This window comes from Sceloporus undulatus, chromosome 5, assembly GCF_019175285.1.
Source record: "Sceloporus undulatus isolate JIND9_A2432 ecotype Alabama chromosome 5, SceUnd_v1.1, whole genome shotgun sequence".
NCBI classification, from domain to species: Eukaryota; Metazoa; Chordata; class Lepidosauria; order Squamata; family Phrynosomatidae; genus Sceloporus; species Sceloporus undulatus.
In genome coordinates, this window is record NC_056526.1 from 57,140,624 (window position 1) to 57,162,234 (window position 21,611).

Here is a 21,611-nt window from a genome sequence, read left to right on the forward strand (position 1 = left end):
GGGCAGCATATTCTTAAACAAGTTTTGTGTATTTTATTAACATGTTTGCAACTTCATCCAGCACAGACTGCCACAAACAGTATCCCCCCTCCCCCCGGTACATGGTTATTATACAGCATATTAACACAATCTGTTTACAACTACAAACCATGATATAGCTGAGTATGATGAGATTCACCATTCTCTCTCATATCTGGGAACCTTTCAGTAGGGAAAGAAGAATATCTTGAACAGTCTGAATAAAGACACATGGCCTGTTACAGACTGCCAAAATAAAGCTGCTTCGGGTCTCTTTGGAGGTATGTTGTTTAAATGATGCATACACCCTAAGAATCCGGAAGCTGCACCAAAGCTGCACTCCAGTGCTTAGGACTGGAGTGTGGCTTTGGCGCGACCTCCGGACTCTTAGGACCCATGCATCATTTAAATAGCATACCTCCAAAGAGACCCGAAGCAGCTTTATTTGGGCAGTCTGTAACAGGCCTTAGTATATTTGTCTCTTTTATATTACCTTTTAAAACACAGGATGGGCATGAAATGTTACAGCTGTCTTATGTAAAATAAAAGCTTATGTCTTTATGCAACCAGCTGCATTAGTCTTTGTTTTTAATTAAACAGATCCTTATGGTGTATATTTCAGGAAAGTTTGTGCACAGCACAAATATAATGCAAATTGCTTTTTCAATATGCACCTGCTCTGAACAGATTTGCATGAGTACTTTTTTTCAGTGCTAATCACAGATATCTAACAATGTATTTAAATAATTCTTCAGGTTGTCTAGTGCCTAAGATATGGTTGGTAATGCAAAGAAATGCTCCAGATACCATAATACTGACAAAAATCCGTAACAACTGTATACAAGTATATTATGAAGAGATTTGGCTTTGGACAGACTAGACTTCGGAACTGAATAAGAAGCAAAGTGAATGTACACAAGTCATGTTTGTGAGGCTCCCCCTCCCCCTCCATACTGTGCTGTTCAAATCACCGAAAGCATTTATAATGAGAAATTTGGATCATAGTTGTTAAGAAAGACCTTATTTGAAGAGATAAGAATCCAATCAATTTTACACAGATTGTACAATTCAGTTATTTGTTCTTCTTCATATATTTCCTTCAAGCCACAGGGACAAAAATAGATTAGAATACAGGCAGTACATTAAGTTCTGTTTTTCAAAGACAAAACAAAGAACATCTCCATGTCATTGTCCTAGTGTGACTTTCAAATTAATGGTTCAGTTTCTAAGGCAAAAGTTGCATACCTCCCAAAGCCAATTGCTCTTTGAAAGCAGTATGGCATAATTTTATGGGGTGCCACCTTCAAAAATCAGTATCATTGGGAGGCGACTCTTCCCCATCCTGGTTGGGAAACCATCCAGGGCCAGTTGGTAGGTCTGATGAAGGGCCACAGAAAGGAGGTGAAGAATGTCCTGTTGTGCTGCTGGTTGGCTGCCAATGTGACAAGATGCAGGGCACTTTGTATTTTATATTAAAACTTTATATTTCAAGTTTCTAGCTGAAGCTCTGATGGCTTCATGGCAGAGCTAGCATGAATGTACTGTGTAATACACCAAAAGAACAGTTCCTATTCAGTTCTCTGTGTATAAAACTGCTAGTTGCCAGGATATGGCCTCAGGGGTCAATTTCACATCCCTACACCTATCTTCTTCACTAAGTTTGAATTTTGTTGTACAGTAGCTACTACACATCTCCTTTCAGAAAAAAAACCTGTTATATTTTTAACCAGCAGAACAAGTACAATTATCTATCCTGTTTTACAGGTAAATCATGTTTTTCAGGTGGTTCTCGAATATCCCAGTAACTTGAAAATCTGTGTGGTTTTCCTACTGCTATTTTGCTCAAATTTAGTGACAGCATAGGCGAAGCTGCAAAAACAGGGAAGTGAAAAAGTGTATGTCACCATCACTGTTTAAGCACATGAAGAAAAATCCTGGTGATGTTTCAAAAAATGAGTTACTGATTAGAAGTAATATAGCTCATAGGATGACTATTTTTGATTGTAGTTGCAGGTCCGTATACAATGAACAGTAATAGCAGCACATACAAGGAGGTATAGTTAGTATTTAAAGCCATCTACCCATCAGGTTATGGCAGAATCCATTTGTCCAGTTTATTCCAGGTTTTGCCCGCCACTCTAGAATTGTGGTAAGGCTTCATGCTATCAAAAACACTCTTTATCATGTTCTCATTTTATTTTATGGATATCTGACATCTTAATCTTTCAGTTAAGGCATAATACGTAATTTCCCCAAAGCATTTCAGTCTTGTTCAAGCCTGTGTTGTTCTAACATAAGGGCTTGACACAGATCCTTTAGATCCTCTGAGAAACCCACCCTCTTGAATAAGTTATTTAACTGGCCCTAAAGCAGGGCAGGAAGAAAAGGATTTCAAGTTACAGGGACCAGCCCTGTACCGAACTACAAAATATTCTGTGAAGTTGGAAATCTGATCAAGATGCAAAGCCCTGATAGTACTAGAATATCAGAGTTTTGTTGGACCATGAATAAAGAAACTTAATTTCTCTCAAATTAATACAAACTGTATTTGAAAAAAGAAAAGTGTGTGTGTGGGGGATATATGTGTGCATGGGTATGTTAGACACAATCCCACTGAAGTCCTTCTCAATAAATCAGAAAACGTTAAAACTGTTTTTCTATAATTAACCAGACTGAGAAGCTACAATGTTCATATGATTTCAGAATATCAGCACAGATTGACAATGGTAACACTGATATGATCAAAAGAATAAATTCCTTTGGCCATAAATGTCACATCTGCCTTGATGAGTTCATTTGGTACAAACTGGAGAGTTCACTCAGAAGTGCCATTGTAATTATGACCAGTCCTTCAACTGAAGAAGCCCATTTATATGTAATAGAAAATAATCTGAACACTGTAAGGGATGAGTATTATGTAGTGCCTTATTCTTTTTAAAGAGAACAAATTTACAGTACCTTATTAACAACAGGATATATCTACTTCTTAATCCAACTTCTTTGTTCTTATTGAAGTTAGTGCATATTAAAAGGATTCATCCACGATCCACATTGGTACATGATTTATGGGCGCTGAATCAGCTTGCTTTTGCTCCCATCTTGTTCACTAAGTTTGAAGTGGGTGTAAGCTAAAATGCCAAACAATGTGCATGTAATTCCAAGGCCTTGATTAATTGACAAAGGGTCCTTAAATAAGATATACCCTCCCATGAGAGTGAGACAGAATTTGAAGTGTCCAAACATATTGTAGCTGCACATTTCTGTTAAGGAACACATCTTTTCAACAATGAAGATTAAATGTAAAACATGCTGAATTCATTTAGCACTGTCAAGGATAAAATTCTGCTTAAATCCCACAGAGTCAATGGGATTTGAAAACAGGTTACGTAATTGTGCACAAGGCTGCAGTTAGTACTTACTAACCGTCCCCGTCCTGGTAAACCAGATTTTAAACAAAATTCCATCTAGCTCTCTGCTATCATAATATAACACATGTTTTTCATTCATTATATAACAATATTCATTTAATATACTTTCTATAAAATCTGGCATTTCATTATTGTAATCAGGCTGCTGAGGTATGGTACATACACACCCAAAAATTTGAATGCAGAAGAGTTAATCTGGCAGAATGCAATTCATCTGCTTAACAAGTTGATATTATCATTATTCTTTCAGCAATTAGTGCATTTTAAAATCATTTAAGATGCAAATGCATGCAGTTAGAAAATTATGATTATACTTTGGCTGAGCAAGGATTCAAACCTTGGTCTCCAGAGTCATAGTCCAACACTCAAATTACTACACCACACTGCTTATACTAAGTAACTCAATCACAAGGCTGACCGCTGCTGTCCGAACTTTAGACATTTCTTTTTTTTTAATTTTAAACATGCTACACTTCATAATATATTGTCATTTAATATACTTTCTATAAAACTTGGCATTTCAGGTTTTAATATCGTTTCTATAAAACCTGGCTAGGTTTTATAGAAAGTATATTTTATCCTTGACTGTCCCAGAAGCTTAGGTGAAAAGATTGAGAAATTGTATTGGCTTTGATCCAAAGATTCCTCTTTCTGAGCAGAAGCCATTTTCACCTTGTAGGGAATGACACTGATTTCGCCCTTTGTCAAAGAGGAGGGACAAAATGGATATGTGACAAAGCACCATGTATTTATTGATGGCCACTGGTCCTTACACCTTAGTTTAAAGGATCTGAAACTGGGGAAAGGTGTTGCCAGTCAGAATATACAATGCCAGGGTAGACCAATCAATATTCCTATGTGTGTAAGGCAATTTTCCATGGCCAGAGGGTTGGAATAATCACCATGATAAATTTCAGAGTAACGAATGACAGTGGAGCAGTGACTCTATTCTTGCATTTAGCCAAACTTTGAAGTAGTGATCCAAAGTGCTGAACTCTACTAGCTTGTATAGTACTTAAGAGAGCCAGTGTTGTGTAGTAGTTTGAGCACTGGACTATGATTCTGGAGACCAGGGTTCGAATCCCAACTCGGTCATGTAAACCCACTGGGTGATTTTAGACAAGTCACACTCTCTCAGCTTTAGAAGATACAAATGGCAAACCCCCTTGGAATAAATCTTGCCAAGAAACCCCCATGACAGGTTCACCGTAGGGTCGTCATAAGTTGGATACAACATGAAGGCACACAACAACAATAGTGCTTTCCAGTTTCAGGTGAAAGCCTAGAGAAGATTCACTGCTCCATTAACATCAATGCTTCCAGCTGCCACTAGAAACAGACAAGGAAGGGAAGATACTTGGTGACTGCCCTCACTCCCTCACAAAACAACTCAGTAAGATATTTTGTTTCCTGACTTATCTTCATGACCCAAACATAATTATTATCTGCAGTTGATCCTGTTTTCTGTACTTTATTATTTTTTCCAACAGAAAGTAAAACAAAAACAAAAACATAATGGGTAAAAGGGGAAAGGATACGTAACTGGTGAAGTATTCCCAATGATCCAGTAAATAGATAAGTTCACCATAAAGGCAATTACTCCAGACAGCAGCACCAGAAACTGTGAATTAAAAAAAGAAAAGAAAAGAAGTAAAAACAAGTTATATGAGATAAATGAAGATTTTCTACTCTGTCCCCTCACAGTGATTACTGCATTTAATGTTGAGAAGAAGAAGAAGAAGAGCATTTATTTATAATGCCCTTTTCACCAAAAGGTGGAGTATCAGACATAGATAATCAAGAATGCTACACAGAGACACACACAAATGTTAAGATTTTAGAAACAAAAAGCAAGATGCACGAAGTCTTACCACAGCAGAAGGTGTCCAGGGACCAAAAAGTCCACCTTCCCCAAATATTGGTTCAAAGAAGGGCACAATACACAACAGCATGCCGCAAGACATTGGAGCTTGGTAGTAGAGCAGCTGCATAGAGTTTACCTGCAGCTCATGCTGCTTTGCTCCTACCCACTGAAATTGAAGAAAAAAACATTAATAACATCTGACATCCAGCTCTAAAACAAGTTACAAGTCATCTTATGTGCCTTCTACTTATTACTGTGTTATTTTTTTAATGTACATTACAAAACAGCACAGCTCCATTTATCCAGTTTACCTGAACATGCATTCATACTAAGTTGTTGGGATAATGTTTAATTTATACTTGTTTGCCACTTAATAGGGCTTGGATGCTGCAGCTCACGTAGACTACAGAAATCAATCTACTTAGAGATAAAGAAAAATCTCTTTGGATCTCCTCATGCATATGCAAGAACGTGATGCAAAATTACCTAGTAGAACACTTTCACACTACTGTAAATCTAGCACTATGATTCCATTTTAACCACTATTGTTGCATCCTATGGAATCTTGAGGCTTGCAGTTTGGTGAGATGGTAGAGGTCTTGAGAGAATTCTGAACATCCCTCCCTAAACTGCAAATCGCAGGCTTTCCAGGAAGTTATAGTGAAATCATAGCACTGTACTTGCGTATGGTGAAAGGATGAAGGCTGAAAGCAAGACATAGGGCCTGAACAGACAGGCCAAAATAAAACTGCTTTGGGTGACTTTGGAGGTATGCTGTTTTAATGACACACACATCTTAAGAGGCCAGAAGCTGCACCAAAGCTGCGCTCCAGTCCTTAGGACTGGAGCATGGCTTTGGTGCAGCTTCTGGCCTTTTAGGATGTATGCAGTATACCTCCAAAGTGAGCTGAAGCAGCTTTATTTTGGTCTGTCTGTTCAGGCCCTTAGTTCCTATGCACTGAAAGTAAAACTTTCTTCCAAGTAAATATGCACAGGATTGTGCTCTAACTGTTCAGATAACTCAACAAAATGGTGCTTCTTCGCGACGTCACAGGCGCTGCGACACGTTCGGACGCACAGCGTCCGATACGTAAAGATGGCGCCGGCTGTGTGGAACGGCCGGCGCCATATTGTACGGACAGAGTCTGTATTAGACCCAGGGGCGTCTAGAAGAGATGCCCCTTTTTTAAAATGGGACATCCTGTGGACGTCCCAAGTGCCGGTTTGTAACCGGCCTGTGTTTGATTAGCAGAAGTATAACCTAAGTTTGATTCAGGTGTTTGCCTGAAAATGTGGATGGATACATGGATGAGCCCCATTCCTTGAATATCCCCATTTACCTGGCAAGGTGAGAGACCTCTCTGTGTGTGGTTCATGGAAAGCATTTGGCTAGCAGTTCCAGAGGTCCCATGACTAAGAATCTTGCCTAATCAGGGTGCATGCCCAGGTTCTGTCACCCACATTGAGGCAAAGGCTTGAATAGGGCTATCATCTAAGAAGAAAACACACTGTAGAGCTCAAGTAGTTGTTACTTCCAGTGTCAACAGGCAGGGCACGCAATAAGAAATTCAAGTGTATTCCATTTCTTAATGCAGGCTGCCTGCTGTTTGTTGATCCTGAAAAAACCATAACATAGCTTCACAGCTATTAAGTCTGAGATGTCATTCTTTCTATGAGTAAAATAGCAATGAAGTGGATAGCAATATTCTCATATATAAACTGCTTCACAACCTGCATTTTTCAAAGGAAAATCCCACTGAATTATATGGGTTTTATAGGTGCCTTGTAATATGCTTAGGAATACAGTCTTACATATTTCCCATATAGTTTTTTTAAAAACCACAGGAGAGCAGTGGTTTGAGATAGTAATGGTTCCTTTTAGAAATTATATAGCCTGTTGAAGCAGGAGAGAAGCAGGGTCATGCCATCACTCTGCCAACAGTTCTGGGTTTTTCCTCTCCATTAATTGCCAATTAGTTTCACTGGGTTCTTCCCTCCCTTAGCTGTCATTTTGGCAGAAGTCATTCCATCTGGCTGTAGCTTTTCCTCTTGTTTCATTTTCATCCCAGAGGGTACTTACAAAACCTTAGTAACATTTTGGCGAGGTACCAGGCCAGGCTGAATACCTCACCAAACCATAAATCCCAGGATTCCACAGGATGGAGCTATGACAGGTACAGTGGTGTCAAACTACTTTATTTTTTGCAGTGTGGATACATCCTTTCCCCTTCCATTCTTCACCCACCCAGTTTCCCTTTGTGTTGTGTATTTTAGAGTGAAAACCTGAGGGTGGGGGCTTTCTTTTTAAATGAACTATAAGCTGCTCTGTGAGCTTTTTCTTTTTTTAAAAAAAATAATCTTAAATATATTTAAAAATAGATTTTATTTGTTCTGGGAAGGCCTGGATCAAAAATTCTACTTAGTGACAAAAAACAGTCTTCCAAAACAGGATTTCATGTCATCTCCCATTCTGTAGCAGTGGGAATAGCAGCCACCTCCCTCAGAAAAGGTATAATGGAGTGATGGAAACAAACTGTGATAAGTTAGGCCTCAATTGAAGACTACAGTGGCTTTGAATAAACAAACTGTTCAGGTAAAGGCCATTCTACAGTGGTGTTTTATAACACATAATCAACTTCCTTTACGCTTATATACATGTACAGCTGCAAGCTTGGGGTGGAGTGCAAAAGAAAGGAAGTATAGTTACTGTTTCACAGCTTTGTAGAGTATTACACAACAATCTTGAAATAAAGGGTGAGCATAATTTTGAAGAATGTAGTATATATAACACACATGTTTGCCTGTTGCTTCAAGACAATTGTTTTGGTTCTCTTTTGCCATTTTATATTTTACTTTTGTGGAGAGTGCTGATATGAACTACAAGAATACATTTGTACCCAGGAGACTGGCTGTGGGACAAGCTGAAAAGGTGAGACGTACATGCATTACATCAAAATAGTTTATCTTTTCAATTTAAAACTGCATATGAAAAAAAAAAACCTTTAAAAACTCACCACTTGATAAAGAGAGGTAACTAGAACACCGAGAGTAGCATAAATTATTCCAAGCAGGTTAAATTTCACATCGTAATAGGAATTTAGGAAGACACCTAAAGTGATTGGAATCTGTAAGAAAGAGGAAGAAATGTTACGTTTTCTATGCATTTTCTGCCACTACAACTCAGCAAAACAAAACTTGCCCTATTTGTAATGTCCCAAAATGCTGAAAACACAACTTCAACCAGAGATGCTGGTGCATTTTTATTAATTCATAATTTCACAGAAAGCTAGACCACCACAACTAAGGATATAGTTAATATATAAACAATACTAATGGTTAAGAGAAACGAAAGTAATGGCAACTAACAGTGTAAGTGAATGACACTTCCATCCAAAATTGAAAGCACAATTAGGTTTTTGTTTTGGAAAACTCAGAAGTGGGATACGCAGGGCACAAAACAGAATGATAAAAAGAATTGCTTTTTTGTACAACTTTGCTGTGGCAATCACATCACATACAATTGACAGGGTTGCTCGCTATAGCTTGTTGGGATTTCTGACATGACTGCATGTGCCTTCAGGCCTCCTACTGACTATGACAGCTCCATGAATTTAATTGAGTTTTCTTAAGAAAATAATACTCAAAGATGGTTTTGCCATTTTCCCTCTGAAACACAGCCTACATCACCTAGAAATTGTTGGCAGCCTGCCATCCAAGTACTTAGCCCTTGTGGTCTCTTCCATCTCTACAATTCAACTAACCAGGGCTGTCCTCACTTAGCTTACAAGATCAGATGAGATCTGGTGCCTTTAGAGCATTTAGGACTGACTGTCATTATTGGCAGGAGCTCCACAAATATGTAGTACTCCAGCATTACTGTTGGGAGAGGAAGCCACTCTCTTTGGGTTTGCACTAGAAATGTAGAAATCTATGCAAGCCAAATGAATGGATGCAAGCAAGATCCAAATTCCATCCTCCATTCAGCTATGAACTTGGTTGAATGATTATGGCCGAGGTAACCGACCTCACAATGCTGCCAAAATGATAAACAAGGTTAGGATGGTTAAACAGCTCCTCCAGCACAACTCTATGGCCAATTCCCAGCATGTTGCACTGGAGGACCTAGGAACCCCTAGAGAGAACATATTACTCATATCCGCAAATAATCAAACCCGCAAAAGTCAAAGGCTGACTGTACACTGTCTTCACAGAACACCACTTTTCTATATGTAAAATGCCTAATTCTGTTAAGTGGAAAGGTGATGTGTGGACTGTGCACCTGCTCCCTCTTCCAAGCAGTTTGGTGGGCATCGCCAGTTTGCTCTGAGCTATTAAGCCAGGAGTGCTATGGAATTCTGGGAATGATAGTTGGCTGTGGCACCAGAGCTCTCTGACAGAAGTGGCTGTGTATCTCACAAAACTACATATCCCAGGATTCCACAGCACTGAGCTATGGTCGTTAAAGTGGCGTCAATCTGCATTAATTTTTCAGTATAAATGCAGCTAAGGCCACTATGGCTGAGAAACTCAAAAGAAAAGCTGCTGACTGAAGTCAGCCGTGCCCACCTCAGAAATGGCCAACTAGGCCAAGGAGGCATCAGAGAGGTGGCTGTTGATGCTCAATGCTATGGAATTCTGGGAATTCCAGTTTTGTGAGACATGTAGTGAGAGACAGTGTGGTGTAATGGTTTGAGTGCTGGACTAGGACACTGGGAGACCAGGGTTTGAATCCCGGCTCAGCCATGTAAATGCACTGGGTGACCTTGTGCGAGTGACACTCTCTCAGCCTCAAAGGATGGCCATGGCACACCCCTCTGAAGACACCTGTCAAGAAAACCCTGTGATAAGGTTCGCCTCAGGGTCGCCATAACTCTGAAACTCTTGAAGGCACACAACAACAAGACATTTAACCTTCTCTGTCAGAGAGCTTAGTGCCACAACCTTCCTTTCTCCATTTCCTCCTCCCTTCTTCCTCATTTCCTTCCTTCCTTCCTCTATTTCATTCCTTCTTTCTTCCCTCCCCATTTCCTCTCCCTCCCTTCTTCCTCATTTCCTTCCTTTCTCTATTTCCTTCCTCCCCCATTTCCTCCTCCCTCCCCCATTCCTCTATTCCGCCATCCCTCCTTCCTTCCTCTCCATTTCCTTCCTTCTTCCCTCCCTTCTTCCCTTCGTCCCTTCCCCTATTTCCTCCCCCCCTCTGTCTTCTTCCCTATTTCCTTCCTCTCTTCTTCCTCCTTTCCTTCTTCCTCCTTCCCTTCCCTCCCCATTCCCTGACCAGGGTGAGCTTGACGCGGGCGGGGAAGGCCTTTCCGTAGGCCAGGCTCTGGAGGAGGACGATGGCGGGGGTGGTCATGGCCTTGGCCAGCTGGTAGGTGCCGACGGTGTTGCTCTGCAGGGAGAGGTTGGTGAAGACCACGAAGCCGCAGAAGCTCAGCGCCAGAGGCAGCACCTGCCCCGGACGCAGCCGCTTGGGCGAGAAGAGGCCCAGCGCCTGGCACAGGCCCAGCCCCAGCCACGTCGCCGCGAAGTGCACCAGCGTCAGGCTCAGGTTGGGAAAGCCCGTCCGCACGTACAGCCACTTGTTCAGGAACACGATGCAGGTCGAGGCGCCCAGGTTCCCCAGCAGACCCAGGCCCAGGCGCCAGGAGCCCACGCCGACAGCCATGGCCACCCACCCCGCCTCCCTCCCTCCCGCCAGCCCCGGACACGTGGCTCAGGAAAGGCCCCGGCTCCGCCCTGGAACAGGCCCTTCCCGCCAAGGGAGCCCCTGCCGCCCTCTAGCTCTCCCTGGCTGCAGCCACGCTGGGGACATGACCCGGCTTGGCACCAATTCCACTCTTCCCGGCTCAAGGCTATGGAACTCTGGGCCACAACAAACTCCAACTCCCAGAATTCCATAGCAAAGAGACAGAGTTAAAGCGGTGCCAAACCGGGTTATTTCCCCAGTGTGGATGGAGCTGCAGTTTGTGGTGGCACTAGGGTTCTCTGGGAACTAGTTTGTTGTAGCTCTGCTCTGGTTCCACAGCCCCAACTGCAGTTCCCAGAATCCCATAGCCCTGATCCAAGCATATAAGAGGAAGCCATGTCCCAAAACTGAGTGGCAGGGTTAGGATTAAAAAACCCTTTTGTGTCCCTAACTCCAAACAGGTGGGGAGTGATGGCGCCAACTCTTCAGCCTCCATCCATCCTTGGCAGTGGAGCACAAGAGAGGATCCAGCCTCCCTTGCCAGGTCTGCAATCAAATGTGGCAGCATGATTTCCACACTCAAGGATTCGCACCCAGGACTCCAGCCGACAGGGGCCAGGAGGCTGGTTCTGCTGAGGGGGACACAGATGTTTGAGGAGTTAAAATAGCATACCTTTGGCCAACCTTCCTCCTGATACACTGGGGTGGGCAAGTTGTTCTCCAGATGTTATGGCAGCCCTTAGACAACATAAACAAGTCAGAGATGATGGCAGTTTTACAACATCTTAAAGCTATTGATTGTATCTGACAGCTACTCCCGAACCTCAAGACTATACTGTATAGCACAAGAGTGGGTAGGGATACATAGTTTTGAGGTTTGGGACTAGCTGCCAAGTACAATAATTACTATTCTAGTGCTGTGTTTCCGTTATACAGGGAGTTTTGGAGAATGGGAAACAGGCTTTTGACGTCTTGCAAACATGAGTTGTATCAAGTTATGCATTGTTCAGAGTACATTGGAGGTGCTTCTCTCTTTTCTTCTACCATCATCCATGTAAGTTGAATGGGGACAGATCTGTACTTATTCGTGTGTCTAGGTAACTTCTAAGGGTCTGGGGATCATTTGTGCCATCCTTCAACCACTTCCCCCTCCGCTGCTATAAAACAGCAGGATGGAAATATTAAAAGCAGCGTGGAGTTAGGGGACTGGGATGGAGTCACTAGGAAGACTTGGTTTCTTGACAGACAATCATGGTTTGGGCTGACTGTGAGGTTAGTTAAGTGTTAGTTGAGGGGGAGTTGAAGGGAATTGAGCTGAGAAAAGAATATTTATTGACGGGGAGAAAAAGTGTATTAGAGATTGTAAAGAGGAAACTGAACAGTGGTGCTCCTAGGGTTGGTGTCACCTGCAGCAGTAACTCGGTGTCAGCCTTCTCCTATTTCACACCATACAGAATCCCTAGTAATGCTGTTTTGAGCTAATGTTACTTGTAAATCATAATTCTGGCTCTAAACAGACAGCCCAAAATAAAGCTGCTTCATGTCACTTTGGAGGTACAGTATGCTGTTTAAATGACACACGCATCTTAAGAGGCCAGACGTTGTGCCAAAGCTGTGGTCCAGTCCTTAGGACTGGATGGTGGTTTTAGCACGGCTTCTGGCCTCTTAGGATGCATGCAGCATTTAAACAGCATACTCCCAAAGTGACCAGAAGCAGCTTTATTTTGGCCTGTCTGTTCAGGCCCTCCCATATATAATGTATATTGTATAATGTAATGCTAATAGTTGTGACATAAACAACTAGCAAAATTAAATATATACCTTCAAATTACAATATCATAAGCACAACCTAAAAGTAATCACATATACAAAGTGGATATTTCATTAAAATGTGATGTTTTTAAATAAAATTTAAAAAGAATAAATTAAAAAAAAAACAAATGCATTTTTTAAAATTTAAAATGTTCAAATTTGACATTTTAATTTTAAAAAATTCTGGGGCCTCTCCTTTCTCCTCTCACTGAGCCTTACCCCACTCCCACCATCTCTTAAAGCATTTTAGAAACAAATACTGTAAATGCCACAGCCCATTTCTGCAAAAAGGTAGGTGTTTGAGGAGCGGTGGTATCACCCCCCCTTTTAGGGTGTCACCTGTGGTCCGCACCTAGTGACACCAATGACTGTGAAATACCTGCAACTGTTACATTAATGTAACTGCACCACGTTTGAACTACTCTACATGAACTACACTCTTGCTAAATGTTATTCAATAAAATCAATGTTTCATTTTTATAACAGAAGCCTCTGCCTGAGTTCTAAACCATACAGACACATATAAACATGCTACCTAAGATACTAAACCTGTAAAAGGAAGACACTTGGGACCCAAGCCCTTATACATTTAGGGAAACCGTATAAAGGATGGATGCTAGGCAGGTGTCATTGACAAAGGACCTTCTATAATTGGAAAGAGGAAAAAGGTGGCTTCAAGGCAAAGAAAAGGAGGTCGTGTCACAGGGACAATTTGCTTTTTCTGTAAAAAACAACAACCCCTTTTTGCTCTAGTAAGGGCCCTTGGGGACCACATATTGTCCTCAGGCTGCAGCTTGCCCATCCCAATATAGATGCATAGTCAAACTATCAAAACTAGTGATATCTTTTTAAAAGTTATCCAAGTTAGTGGCTAAGTGGAGAATAAGCATCCAGTACTCACAATGCTACATATTACCTCCAATACTAGAGGCAGTATGTATTTCAGTAACTTGGGCAACAGGTGGAGGGTGCCATTACTGTCCTGTATATGGATTTCTCGCAGGCATCTGCTTGGCCACTGTGGGAACAGAATGCTGCACGGCATGTTTGTGATATTATCCAACAGGACTCTTCTGATGTTCTTCCATCCAAATTAGCTTGCCAAGTGGCATAGAAAAAGATACAACAGGACCAGAAGCCAAGATTGCAGCCAGCGTGTTTTCAACATCATAGTGCTGCATTAAGCTGTATTTGTGCTGGTATATATAGACCCAGCAACACAGTCTGGCAAATGAGGGCATTTACTTGAAATGACTGTTTACATACTTAAGTCCCAAAGATCTTTTTTCCTATTAAATAAGCCATTTGCAATTTTATTGAGAAAAATACATTTGTATCTAAATGGTTGTCACTTTACATATACAAAAGTTGTTTATTAGCCACAATGCACTACAACATCATTAAGACATTTCCATACCACACATTGTAGGGTGAATTCAAAGATTCCTGTCTTCATTATATTATACCACTCTTCAGCCCCTTTATTATCTAGAAAGACACAGTTAAGACTGAATTTCATATCCAAGAGGATCAAGACCTTGATCCAAAAGCATAAGGGAAGACTCCCTCAGTTTCTGTAGCAGCTTCCGGAGTTCATCCTTAGAAAACACCTGAAGGAAGAGAGAGATGGCTTAAGTTACAGATGCCTTTGTAAGTGTTTGCGACATAAGGATCAAGTTAATAAGAACACATTAAATATGAACAGTGAGGGTATTCATTCACAATAATCCCCCCCAATGGGCCATGGATTTTTTTTTTTTCAAAACAGCTTGTCAAAAACTTCTCCTCCTCCCTTATAATTACCTTCTGTTTGGAAGGCTTGCATCTACAGAGAAAATACATTCAAAGAATCAGTCACAAGGATTTTTAACTCCTAGAAATGCTATGCTAAGATAGAAATTCCATTTTTTATGTTGGGAGACTATCGATGCATTATATTTTCCAAATCTTCCTTCATACTCTCCCCTATTCTTTTTTAAAAAGCAAAACACAGTAACAATTACTCTGAAATATTTAACATAGTGGGTTCACACTGCTGTAGATCCACAACTGGAACATGACTTTTGCCCTCTCTCCATTTCCCAGCAACCCCTCTGTGCTGTCTGAGAAATTCTCTGAAGGACTTTCCAGCCCTCTAATGCCAATTTTGAAGGCATAGAGGAAGAGGAGGGATTGTCACCCTCCCAGCTCTGCTGACAGAAGCTGTTCTATCAGCAGAATGACTCAAGAGGATTCAGAAAATAAAAGAGGCATGTGGGATGATGGGACATCACAGAGCTGTTCAACACTTTCTCCTGTGCTACAAAATATATAGGTGAAAATGTTAATTGATTGTATACAGAGCTGTAAAATGAAATACATTATTCTAAAACGGGGACATATATTTCTACCATATTGGCAAATAACATTTGCCCAAAACACAGAACCAATATACCTTTATAAATGTCACTGCAAAATATTTAGGTTACTGAACACACATAGCAAGCAACAATAGCAAATATGCTGAACACTACAGGCAATGGAAAATGTACAAATGCTCAGCATTTTATAGCAAGAGCATGGGTTGATGTTCCTTGAACAGGGCAAAAATGCCCACTGAATGTGGCTGGGTTTTGAGCAGCTACAACATACTGGACTTCCTTTGGCAAGAGTCCAGGGTCATCTGTCATGTTGTTAACCTCAGTATGTCCAAATGCAGTTTTGTATCCTGCCGCTAGGGGAGGGTTAGCAAGTCTACAATACTGAGCAGCTGCCTGTTCTGTACCATTGGCAAGGTGGACCACGGCTGGTCAGGTAAGCATTATCAGAATGCAATCTTACCAGTTTGCTTGCATCTTGGCAGCCTCAGAAGAGGATCATGCTGCCAAAACAGAAAGACATCCCCTACAGAGTAGCATTTATGACCAACCCTACAGCAAAAGCAACAGCATCATCCATCTTCTTGCTGAAGAGTAGGAGTGAAATTTCTAGCCTTTTATGGGGTGACAAGAGAGGCCTTTGAGAAGGAACTAAGGGGAATTAAGGCAAGACTTTTAAAGGCATGAACAGAGTGGGAAAGATTCCTGTCAAACTGTTCAGCTTAGATTCTTGAATGAGGAACTGCAATGGTACATCGCACATATGTGTAACATGATTTCCCCCACAATATACACAGAAAATCAAACAAAGGAAGAGCTTATTATTGTGTAGATGTTCACAACAAAATAGCCAAGCAGAGCCTTTAAAATGTGATGAAGTATTTAGAGTTCCCTGGTACTAATTTACCATGTAAAGTTTGTGCCGATCCGATGCAATCAAGTCAGCAAGCCTGAGGTCTTCCTGATACTGTCCTGTGCTGTGCAATACTGTGTGAAGGAGGAAGCACATTGTTGGCAAGCAGAGTTTTCTCAGCATGATCATCTGGTGAGTACGCTCAGGGTCATCTTCAGCATCCTTGATTAAAAAGCAAGAATTAAGTTTAAGCAACAGTGTCCTTTATTATTTTTAGCAAGACTTATTTGTGTTTGTCTCTCATACACAACAAAATATGACAACTCTTAAGCCTACTAATAATTATGTCTACTCAATCGTGACTGCCAAAAGCTAGTCTGAATTTGGGTTTTCACTGTAATGTGAGATTTAAGCATCGTTGCATTTAAAAGCAGCAGACCTGTGAGCTGCAGTCAGTTTTCTCTGTATAGACATTACTCATATGGCAAGTATACCTACATGTAAATGAAACAATCATAATCAAGGTAGCAGTCAATTCACAGTAAATAAAAACCTGGAACAATTACAAGGCAGAACACTGACTGGCTTTGAAACTACTACTCCTATTATATGTTGGGTTAGGACCACCTCTATGGTTGATCTGAATTATGTATGCATTACCTCTCTGACATCAACCATCCATCCTCCATCAACAAACAGCAAGACATTGTACATTTTTTCTTTCACATCAGCTGTTAAAGCATCCAAAAGACCTTTCCAAATACCATAATCCATCTGTAAAAGGAAAATCAAAGTGAAACCATCACAAACTGCTCTATAACACATTCAGTTTAAAGCACAAGGGGATAATCCCAAATGTGGTGGATTGCTCCACCTGCCACCCCAAGAATAAATGCTGAACCACAGTTGTGATACTGTGCCATTAAATCTCATTAACTAACCAAAGCTGAATTGAACAATATGTCCAAGTAAATGTGTCAATTTAGCATGAATTTTAGTTACTAATTCAAAATGCATGTATACAATACCTACACAATATGATGTTGTTCACTAACACTTTTTAAAAAACCCAGCCATTTACAAATGTATACCTGCAATTTAATGTTCTGCTCCTATAAGTTACTCTCTCTGGCAAGTGAGCGTCTCTACAAGTATGGCTGTCTCAACTATTTCATAAATTCATGAAATGGAACTAGCTAGCAATCTAGCATTCAACTTGCAATATCTTATATAGCAGTACCCGCCAGATGTGTTTTGAGTAGAATTTCATAACATTCAGTGCACATGGTCATCTGAAGGATACCCCAACTTGAGGAACACTGTTCTACTGGCAATCAACAGAGTAATCAATGTCTTTTTGTGGCAAATAATTTATGTTCTAATATACTTTGGGCTGAAACAGATGGCTGAAAAAAAGCCCACTTCAGGGTGTCACTGGAGCATGGCGTTTACATGCTGCATGCTCCAATCATGCCCAGAACCCATGGGCTAATTCAAGATGGAGTGTCTTGAAGCTGCCTTGGGGCTGTGGCAGGGTCGGGCAAGCCAGCTCTTTCCCAGTCCAAATAGGAGCAGATCTTTTCCACTCCTATTTGGGCCAGGTTCAAGGTAGATCGGGGCTGCAGGGTGTGTTTGCCATTACCTCAATCTGTCTTTGGCAGTGGCAGCTTCAAGCCGCACCTTCTTGCCAGTCTGTTCCGGCCCTTTATTACAGTTATGTCCCTTCAAATCTACTCCAATCTATGATCACCCCATTAGGTTTTTCTTGGCAAGATTTATTCAAAGGTTTATCATTGCCTTCCTCTTATGCTGAGTGTATTGATTCTCCAAAGGTACCCAGTAGGTTCCCGTGGCAGAGCAAGGATTTGAACCCTGTTTTCCTGAAATCCTGGTCCATCAGTCAACCCAATACATGACACTGACTCTTCAATATATATTTAGCTAACAATAAAACAATCTTTGGTTTCATGTCTATTTACCTCATATTGCTTCTCTTTAAGTTCATGGGCTACTTTTTCTGTGAAACTTGCTTGGGCAGGCTCGCCAGGCTTTTGTGGCATTGAGTTCATGTGCTTAAACCACTCATTAAAGGCTTCATGGGCTTCCTAAATTGGGGCAAAAATATTACTTTTTATATTGATAAATGGAAAAATATTTAGTTATGTGTCAAAAAATGTACCAGATCAGTCTTGATTCCTGATATAGACTGATCTGCAGCAATCAGACAGTTTGAACATCTGGCCAATTTAGAAAATACATTTTACTTGATTCACCAAAATATGATCTCAATTGCTAACACTATCAGAAATAACTTTTCAACCATACCTAAGTGAAAGATATAATTAAAATATTCTATTTTAATCTGACCAAGTTAAAAAACAAGCAAGTTCCTCAAAATGTAATACTAAGATTAAGTTTCAGTGGCTCAACCCCAGCATGATTTTAATTTACAGGGCTAAAGTATAACTCTAAAACATGAGAAAATTTAAAAGAGATCCATATGCCTGAGTAATGTCCATTTCTCTCATGTATGAAAAATATGAACCCACTCCACACATCTGGAATTAGAGACAGGCCTTCCAACTACCTCTTTTTGGAATTTAGTCACATTCTCACCAGATACGCTCTAATACATAAATGTTCTCTGATAGCATTATCATCTTCAGCTGGAAGTGGGCTCTCCATTCCTTGCTCTTCCCACTGGTTGTATATTTCTGCTATAGAGTCTTGTGGGATTTTTATAAACACATCTTTGGCTGCGTCATGTTTCCTAGATGCTGTAAAATATAATATTCAAAGAGTTGTCAGTCAATTATCACTTTCATAAATCAAATTATGAGCAGAACTACTGCTTTCAGATGCATTACACTTTATCTCTACTTTCAAACTGATGGTTAACATTGCCTTACCTAAAAATTTCCTCATTATAGCATTGCTTTGTTTAAGTGCTTCTGCTCTTTGGGCAGGATCAAATACTATCCAGTCAATCACATCAATCTTCAACTGATCTTCCTGAGAGGGGGAAAAAATCTACTATCAGCATATATGCATTAAACAAATTTATTTTACTCTTTGCTTAAGGATACAAGCCAAGCTAAAAACAAAGATGAAATTCTAGAGAACCTAGTGGGGACATCTGTATTCCCAGAAAGGCATTAGGCTTGATTACTCTAACAGGAAATGTGTCTCACAGGACAAAATGCATTTGATATGTGTATAAACATTTTGTAAATGTGGTGTAGAGATAGCCTTTTTGTGGCTGTAAAATTCTCAACACAGGGTATATGTAAAAAGTTACATTTGTAGTAAGGCAATACATGATAAGAAATATCAAATTTTTTACGGGAAAAAATAGTTGTTCACTACTATGCAGATTCCCCATGAAACTAAAATTCATGTTTAACAATAACAAAAAAAATGATTTTATGGTGTGTGCCAAGTGTTTTTAAAAAGGAGAACAAACATATTTTAGTGTAAACTATGAACGTCAAGTGTCTCCTCCCAGGGGTAGCTATATAAGAGAAGAATCATCTTGACCACAACACAGGTCTCCATATATTTTTGCTGATGCTTTGGCTTGAATCAGTACTAGCACTGAATAGTGTGCACTTCATACCAATACTAATGCTTTCTATCTATATTATGAGCAGTACTTACTGTTGCCATTAAGGGGCAGAACAGACAGCTGTGAAAAGGCGGCTTCAAGCTGCCCCTGAGGAAGCTGAATTGGGGCTGCAGCAATCTCATGCCATGTCCCCAATCTGCTTTTTTGTTGGCTCAAAAAGAAGAGGCAAAATGCCACTCCTTTTTGCTCCAGCAAAAAGTTGGCTTTTCCTGCCCCTGTGCAGCTGTACGGCACTCCGGTGGCATGCAGTGTCTAAATGCCACGCCACCAGAATGCCCAGAAGCCAGTTGCTTCTGGGCATCATGGGAGCATGTGCCATGTGTACACCGTGCTCCCAAACAAACTGGAAGCTGGCTTTTCATGCTGGTCTGTATGCAACTTATTAAACATCATGACTATGCACCTCTCCCAGAGGTGCTGGGAAACTGTTAATTCTAAAAATGATCGGAAACCTCTGATTCTAAATATGATCAGAAACTACAACCGAGAAATCTTGGTGTTTGAGTTCTCCACCTAACAATATTTATATTATGTGCAGAATACATTTTGCACTACTACTCACCTCTGTTGTACCTGTATCTATTGCAAGATCATGGTGAGTGAACTCGCCAGCATCTTTTTTTCGAATATTTTCAACAACAGTTTTTGTTATAGTTGCAACTTCTAGACCTGTATTGAAAAGGTAAGATGTACATATGAAGAATCAGGAGGGATTTAAACAAAATACTACTTAGGGTCAAATAGAGGTCACAGGAGGAAATAAAGAAAAAAGATTAATAAGACTTAATATTCCCTCAAAGAATGCAGTTCCTCAGTACATGAATCACAGTATTTATTACCTGCCTCCTTTGCTAGCTCCAAGCAATGATGGCGTTGCTCAGTCTCAGTGATGTCTTCCAGAAATACAGCATACTGAGCAATAGCTACATTTTGAGGTAAGTGGCTCACATAAAATGCTATAAGGTCTGTGTGCTTCTCACATATTAACCGCTGCAATATAAAACAAAAATTTAACACAATATGAGTTTACTTATGGGAGCCATTCTAGATTTCATCTTTGTATCTGCATATTTACATGAGAAAAAAAGAGGTAAAGAATCAATATGCATTCTCTGCAAGTGTCTTTCAAATAAACAGAATTACTAAATTTTAAGGTCACTCTATGATTATAAACAGGACCATTAATTGACTATTTATACAGCAAGTGGTTGTATTTGTGTAAGTAAATGTGCTGAAGATAGTCAAAATGCTTTGGCTAATATTTTGCTCATTATGATCAACATGTACTTCCATTTTGAGAAGGAGAAATGTTCTAGTATGTTTAAAGCTTGTTCATAGGATAAATCTGATGGCTTACCTGAATGTAGGTTTTTAAAACATCAACAGACACTTCCTCCTGAATGGGAAAAATAGATTAATACATTAAACAAATCAATACTTTAATTTAAAGAATGGAAACTAAAATTATCATTTTCTTGTCTTCTTAGGAAATTGAAAATTACACTTCTCATGTTACCTTTAAAGATGCATGATTAAGTCCAAATGAGAACCAGAAAGATTATAGTGTAGCATTGTTCATACCTGGGCCACAAGGTACAATGAGATCTAACAGTCCCATAATGTTGACAGTATTCATATAAAATTCCCTCTTATCAACTGTTCCCGAATCTGTTTTTTGGAGGAAACAGCTGAACGAAGAACTAAGATTTGTTATATTCAGTTCTCTCATTTCAGATATTGTAGTTTGTTGTTAAGTGCCTTCAACTTGATCTCAGTTCATGGAGACCCTGTAGATCTGACGTCTCCAAGATTTTCTATCCTCCACAGCTTTGCTTAGGTCCTGCAAATTCACACCTGTGACCATTTTAATAGAGTCCATCCATTTAGCATGTGGTCTTCCTCTCTTTCTACATTCCCCCACCTTTCCTAGCATTATTGTCTTTTCCAATAAGTTGTGTCTTTTCATGA

The 21,611-nt window shown here is 40.2% G+C and overlaps 2 protein-coding genes across 4 annotated transcripts in view; both read right to left on the minus strand.

Moving 5' to 3' along the window:
* Window positions 1-395: 395 nt before the first annotated feature.
* Window positions 396-11,017, minus strand: SLC35E3 (solute carrier family 35 member E3). Its single transcript, XM_042469133.1, has 5 exons — window positions 10,586-11,017; window positions 8,325-8,435; window positions 5,318-5,476; window positions 4,985-5,067; window positions 396-3,268 (listed from the first exon to the last, which is right to left on the minus strand). The coding sequence occupies exons 1-5, from the start codon at window positions 10,973-10,975 to the stop codon at window positions 3,082-3,084; spliced, it is 930 nt and encodes a 309-aa protein (XP_042325067.1). The 5' UTR covers window positions 10,976-11,017; the 3' UTR covers window positions 396-3,081.
* A 3,136-nt stretch (window positions 11,018-14,153) lies between these two features.
* The window catches only part of NUP107 (nucleoporin 107), a 30,842-nt gene continuing 23,384 nt past the window's right edge, over window positions 14,154-21,611 (minus strand). For all 3 annotated transcript variants that reach the window (XM_042467810.1, XM_042467811.1, XM_042467812.1), the window contains exons 20-28: window positions 21,001-21,039; window positions 20,483-20,633; window positions 20,206-20,312; window positions 18,928-19,030; window positions 18,635-18,795; window positions 17,998-18,123; window positions 16,679-16,792; window positions 16,073-16,240; window positions 14,154-14,418 (exon numbers count right to left, since the gene is read on the minus strand). In XM_042467810.1, the coding sequence (XP_042323744.1) occupies window positions 14,311-14,418; window positions 16,073-16,240; window positions 16,679-16,792; window positions 17,998-18,123; window positions 18,635-18,795; window positions 18,928-19,030; window positions 20,206-20,312; window positions 20,483-20,633; window positions 21,001-21,039 (1,077 nt within the window). In that variant the 3' untranslated portion in view covers window positions 14,154-14,310. The remainder of the gene's footprint in view (window positions 14,419-16,072; window positions 16,241-16,678; window positions 16,793-17,997; window positions 18,124-18,634; window positions 18,796-18,927; window positions 19,031-20,205; window positions 20,313-20,482; window positions 20,634-21,000; window positions 21,040-21,611) is intronic.